The sequence below is a fragment of the Staurois parvus genome, unplaced genomic scaffold (genome assembly GCF_062004578.1).
Source record: "Staurois parvus isolate SC_StPar_1 unplaced genomic scaffold, SC_StPar_1.0 ptg000720l, whole genome shotgun sequence".
Taxonomy (NCBI): domain Eukaryota; kingdom Metazoa; phylum Chordata; class Amphibia; order Anura; family Ranidae; genus Staurois; species Staurois parvus.
Window position 1 is genome coordinate 2,485,932 of NW_028318516.1, and position 6,553 is coordinate 2,492,484.

Consider the following 6,553-nt stretch of genomic DNA (forward strand, 5'->3'; position numbering starts at 1 on the left):
AATGACCTGGTAGGAGATCAGAGGAGCCATTTCCTAGTTCCCTTGAGGGTGGAATTGTAAGCTCCTCAGAGACCAAGCTGCCTGATGTGGGCGGAGTCCTGGTTTGGGGGAACCAATCAGCTCCTGTCTAGTAATCCTTTTTGTCTTTGTATTTTAGTCCATGGCCGGGAGATGAGGAAAACCTCCGAGGATTGTCTCACTTTGTCTCCAGACTGGAAAGTAGAAGATGAGGACATCACACAGTATAGTCTAGGAGAAAACCCGGCTCCCTCCAATGTCCATCCGGCACCACCCAGTGTAGATGGACCATCGGATTCCTCGTATCCTGAGGAACCTCAGACTGTGCGGGACCGGGCCGGCCTTCCAACAGGGAAGAGCTTTCCCTGTAATGAGTGCGGGAAGGTTTTCCATCATAAATTCCTTGTTATTAGGCATAAAAGGTCTCACACGGGGGAAAAACCATATTCCTGTCCTGAGTGCGGGAAAAGTTTTTCTCAAAAGTCCCATCTTGTCAGACATCAGAGATCTCACACTGGGGAGAAGCCACTTTCCTGTTCTGAGTGCGGGAAATGTTTTTCAGAGAAGTCCAGTCTGCACAAACATCAGAGATATCACACGGGGGAGAAGCCGTATTCCTGTCCTGAGTGCGGAAAGTGTTTTTCAGAGAAGTTCAGTCTTTACAGGCATCAGAGATCTCATACGGGGGAGAAGCCATATTCCTGTCCTGAGTGTGGGAAATGTTTTTCACATAAGTTCAGTCTTTACAGCCATCAGAGATCTCACACAGAGGAACCTCAGACTCTGCGGGACCAGACCGGCCTTCCAACAGAGAAGAGGTTCCCCTGTAATGAGTGCGGGAAGGGTTTCCGGTGTAAATCAGAGCTTAATGCGCATAAAAGATTTCACACAGGGGAGAAGCTGTATTCCTGTCCTGAGTGCGGGAAATGTTTTTCAAGAAAGCCCAATCTTTACAGCCATCAGAGATCTCACACAGGTGAGAAGCCGTATTCTTGTTCTGAGTGCGGGAAATATTTTTCAAGGAAGTCCTATCTTTACAAGCATCAGAGATCTCACACAGGGGAAAAGCCACATTTCTGTCCTGAGTGCGGGAAATGTTTTTCACAGAAGTCCAATATTTACAAGCATCAGAGATCTCACACAGGGGAAAAGCCATATTCTTGTTCTGAGTGCGGGAAATATTTTACAAGGAAGTCCAGTCTTTACAAGCATCAGAGATCTCACACAGGGGAGAAGCCATATTCTTGTCCTGAGTGTGGGAAATGTTTTTCAGTGAAGTCCCATCTTTATACACACCAGAGATCCCACACAGGGGAACAGACATATTCCTGTTCTGAGTGCGGGAAATGTTTTTCACAGCAGTCCCATCTTTCCAGACATCAGAGATCCCACACAGGAGAGAAGCCACTTTCCTGTCCTGAGTGAGGGAAATGTTCCTCACTGAAGTCCTGTCTTCCTGTACATCAGGGGTCCCACACAACCCTGGAGGTGTATTAGTGCCTTGAGTGCGGGAAATGTCTTCTAGATGAATGTTGCTGGACATCCCAGCTCTGATGTGGGGAAGAAGCACACCCTGATATACACCTCAGATATACTCCATGGCTGATCCTTATCATGGAAGAAACAGTTCATTAGGAGATCAGAGGCCCCAAAGACATGGATGAAGTGTGGGACCAGGTTGGCCATTGATGGTAGAAGAAGAATAAAAATGGAGTCATTGGCTGAGTCTATAAATTGTTGAATGAATGGACCGGCATTCACCCAGATGTGACCAGTTTGGTCCATACTTGAAGGAGAAGTTCCCCTTTCCAGACAGAATTTCCCTTCCCATAATACACAGAAGCGTTCTCTGATGCCGTCTCTGGCCCGGCCGTCCCGATGGGCTTTCCTCTCCCCTCATCCACAGGACCATCACTTGTCTGTCAGTTTATTGGAACAGATTTTCAGATTGCATCATTTCCTCTCCATGATATCTCAGCATTCACTTCCTGTAGGCCACTTCCCAGAAGTCTTCACTTCCTTGTTGCATCACAGAAAGGGGCGTCACAGGGCGTGTTCACCACTCTGGACCACACCTTCCTCATTATAATACCTTCCTATACAATCTGATTGGACAATCTCCTCTAGATCTCCCACCAGGTATGTAGTACAGGGTCAGACAAAGTCCAGGGCAATGAAATGTGTGTACCCCATTATAAATGTGCAAAGAAAACAAATAAAAAATGGCAAACGCATGTAAACGCATAAAGCACAGAGAGTGATAAAAGTGATGATATAACTGATGAGAAAACAAATAATAGGAAAAATGCAGCACAACTAAATGTGTAGAACTTCCTATAAATGTGCAAAGAAAACAAGAAAATCACAAACTGGCAAACGCATAAAACACAATGAGTGATAAAACTGGATAAAGTGCAATAAATCCCGACTTCCCTTGTCCATACAGAGCTTCATAATCCATCGGTCCCCTTTAAATGTCATAAATACTATAAATGCATGTAAACGCATACACATAAAACTAATAGAAACAAACACAGAATCCATAAAAGTCCTGAATTATCTAGTGAGAGATTTCTGTCTTCCAAGTATTGTGTCCCGTGACATGCACACGCCATGAATGCTCAATACATAGTTGCTGACGTGCCCCACGCATGGTGTGTTTCAGGCCCCATTCACACCCAGAGTAGAGGGAACGCAGGTTTTTTGACACACGTAGGGCGGCCCATTAATTGCAATGGGCTGTGCTACATGGCAGAGTAGCTCATGGGACATTTTGGCGGGGTGCGTGTTGAATATTTTTTACTGCGTGTGTAGTGATGTGATCATTTCTTTGCCCATTTTCCAGTGTATGCTTCTGTTATGCAGTGTTTGTTTTGCCCTTTTCCAATATGGCTCCTATGCTCTCTGTGCACTGAGGATGAGGTCATCAGAGAGAGCACTTGTGGAAGAGAGAGGTGTGGATTTCCTGCAGAGAGAGCTCAGACTGTCAGTGTTGCAGCCTCCCCTCACTGAGACATGCAGAAAACACTGTTAATGCTTTAATGTTCCTGTTTGGAAGATACTTTATGTTGGATGGTCACTGAATGTGATTTCTTCAATACATGGACTTTCATATACAATGCTGTGTGGATTACTGTCTATGTGGATGATACATTTCTCAGTTGGGATTTCACTTGTTATCCACAAGCCCCAATTGAGTGGAGGAGCTAGTGCTTGTTAGAGATCTTGTCCTGATCACACAGATTATATAAAGACTCTGCTCCTGAATTTTATACAGGTGGCACCATCATACCCCAGTAGCCACAAAAATTGTACAAAGAGCGCTACACGTGTTTTGCTGGATTTGTCACTTGTTTTTTCATGCGGTAAAATATGTTCTTGTTTCTGTGCTGGGTGTGCCGTTACCAATTAATGACACTGAAAGGACAAATAGGTCATTTTAGGTGTATAAAGAGGTTGTACACTATACCATCTGATTGTACAATCTTCTTTAGATTTACAAAAACGATATAATAGGAGGACCTTCCATCTATCTGATCAGGCTGGCCCTTGCACTACATCAGGGGTGTCCTGGGGGCTGCATGTGGCCCCAGGGAATTTAGCATGCAGCCTGAGCCCATCTGGGGTAGCCAGGCAATGCACGTGGGGAGAGATCCTGGGGATGCTGTGAAGAAAATGTAGATGGGTGAAAGGTGTGTACCAATGAGGTCAGTGCAGGATCTGTGTCCTAATGAGATCAGCTGGTAATCTACTTCCTGGTCTTACTGGTTCCTCTGTCCTCTGTCTACATTCCAGGAAGTGAAAACGATTTCTAAGACATTGATCAAAGACTAAGGTAAGGCCTTGTTCTCCAGACCACAGACATCTTGTATATTTGTGCAGTGAGGCACATGAATGGTGTATTGGTGCCGCGGGGAGATGGATTCTAGAAACAAAGGTGACCTTAGCCTGTAATTTTATTAAACCTACTAATAGCTGCTGCCACTTAACTTATACCATAAAGTATGTGCTCAAATTATTATAAATAGTGAAGCGCTATATCAATATATTAAAAAATAAATAACTAAATATGAACAACATAATGGTGCTCAGTGAAAAATATGAATTATTAATAATATACAGTGAACCAATCTCTAAATAAAGTGAACACTCAAATGTGATGGTGGTTATACTCAATATTAATAGTTGTAATCCATAAAAAAACAAAATTCATTGGTGAATAGTAATTATACTCAATAATATTAATTATAATCCATAAAATATAAATAAAACAAAATTCATTGGTGAATAGTGATTATACTCAATAATATTAATTATAATCCATAAAATATAAATAAAACAAAATTCATTGGTGAAATATCAAAATATAAAGTCCATGCAAAACGTGATGGTGCCCACGTGATCTTCACTCTAGTGGAGAAACAAACACCGATCCCCAAATGGCAGCAATGCCCGCTCACCTCAACACCCTGACCCACACAGGGCTAAAAGGCTATAATTGACAGTGTCAGGTCCTCTGGATTCCACTTCTCATGACAGGGACCATAGGATATAATAAACAATTCCTCCTCTATAAGCCGCACCTTATCCACTCCACCACCGCTCAGGGTAATATGTATGAGATACAAAGCAAAAAGCCTTCCATTGTGCAGTATTTTATTAAATAAAACCAAACAAAACAATTCACATTGCACTCACATGTGTATCCAGTTCAAAAATGCCTGTCACCACTTCCTATGGGTGTACTGCATGGTAACTGGGTATACCAAGATGGCCACTGCAAGTGGAAATGTGTCAACTCGCACCGGAAATGACGTACCAACGCGTTGTCACGTCCCTCGTGACTTCTTCTTAAAGATCACGTGGGCATCATCACGTTTTGCATGGACTTTATATTTTGATATTTCACTAATGAATTTTGTTTTATTTATATTTTATGGATTATAATTATTATTATTGAGTATAATCACTATTCACCAATGAATTTTGTTTTTTTATGGATTACAACTATTAATATTGAGTATAACCACCATCACATTTGAGTGTTCACTTTATTTAGAGATTGGTTCACTGTATATTATTAATAATTCATATTTTTCACTGAGCACCATTATGTTGTTCATATTTAGTTATTTATTATTTAATATATTGATATAGCGCTTCACTATTTATAATAATTTGGGCCTGTAATTTCATGCTGCTCGTTGGCTCCATATAGTGGCCATAATGTTGTATTGCACTATTTTTACTGATGGGTTCATTTCAGAAGAAATACTGTATGATGGTCAATAGATGGCGCTGACAATCAGAGGAAATCACTGTGTTACTTGAACTATGGCCCTCATATTTCATGGCTGAGTGAATGCTTGTCACAGTCTTCTGGTGAATTTCCTATGAAAAGACCCCTTAGTGTCCTTGGTCAGGATGGCTTCTTACTAATACCTGAGCTCATACTCCCACACTTGTGACTACAGGAGACATTGAAGGAAAGGAAGTTCTCTAAACCAACAATATTAATCTTGAATGAAAATATGACATTGGACCATTAGAACCAGAACCGGCCCAATGCAGCATTTTCCATTTTATATCAACCCACTTAGCAAATATCCTAACAATATTTCACTTCCCCCATTCACACAGAAGGGATGTTTCTGCACTTTCCCCGGGATAATCGCTACGTGGTCATTTATGGATCCATGTCAGGAGACATTTCTATAAAGACGGGAAGTATGGAGCAGAGAAATGAATAGACCTCCCAGCAATGTTATTACCAGGCTGCAGCTAGGGGGAGCTCTAATGTCACCCCAGCAGAGTGATCCCATCTAGCCCACATTAACCCTCTCACTGCCAGAGCTGTTTCTGCATGATTTCGCACACATGGGAAAATGCAGATTTTGGTCCTGAAGATGAGATAAACCCCCAAACATCTATTCTGTGACATCAGAGGCCCTGGAGAATAAAATGGTGGTAGTTCCAGTTTTGTATTTCACATGATTAAGCTCAATGATTTATCAAGATTAAATTTCAGTAAATAAATACTCTAAATGTCATATTAGAGAACACAAATGTAAGATTTTACTAATTTTATGGGGGATAAAATGTAAAATATGTGGTTGTGCTGAGTGAATAGACATCCAACATGTCCATCCTTAGAATGGTGTCTGCTGATGAAATGATGGAAAATGTTGGTGCCCTAAAACCCCCCCGAGGTGATCATTAACCCTTGTGCTGCCATGGATGGGTGTTGTACTGACCTATAGAACTGCTTCCAGCTGGCCAGGTCAGTACGACGTATGTCCATGGCTTTCCCCTTCTGCTATAACCTCATGGTCTCCTGAGCTTCCCTCCACTCCACAGACCCTCTGCCTGTCCTCTAGGATGGCTCCCTGCACCTCTAACATCCCCCCTACAGCACCGATCCCCCCACGCAGCACCCATTGCTCACCCACAGCACAGATCTACCTTTAGCTTCCCTGCTGCTGGCCTCTTCTCCCCTCCCACCAGCTTCAGCTGCTGCAGGGGAGCTACGGGGAAT

The 6,553-nt window shown here is 42.5% G+C and overlaps 1 protein-coding gene across 1 annotated transcript in view; it reads left to right on the plus strand.

Moving 5' to 3' along the window:
- Positions 1 to 2,266, plus strand: part of LOC149445493 (uncharacterized) — a 48,140-nt gene extending 45,874 nt beyond the window's left edge. Inside the window, exon 3 of the mRNA XM_089653785.1 lies at positions 145 to 2,266. Coding sequence (XP_089509911.1) covers positions 145 to 1,443 — 1,299 coding nt within the window. The 3' untranslated portion in view covers positions 1,444 to 2,266. The remainder of the gene's footprint in view (positions 1 to 144) is intronic.
- Positions 2,267 to 6,553: the final 4,287 nt, after the last annotated feature.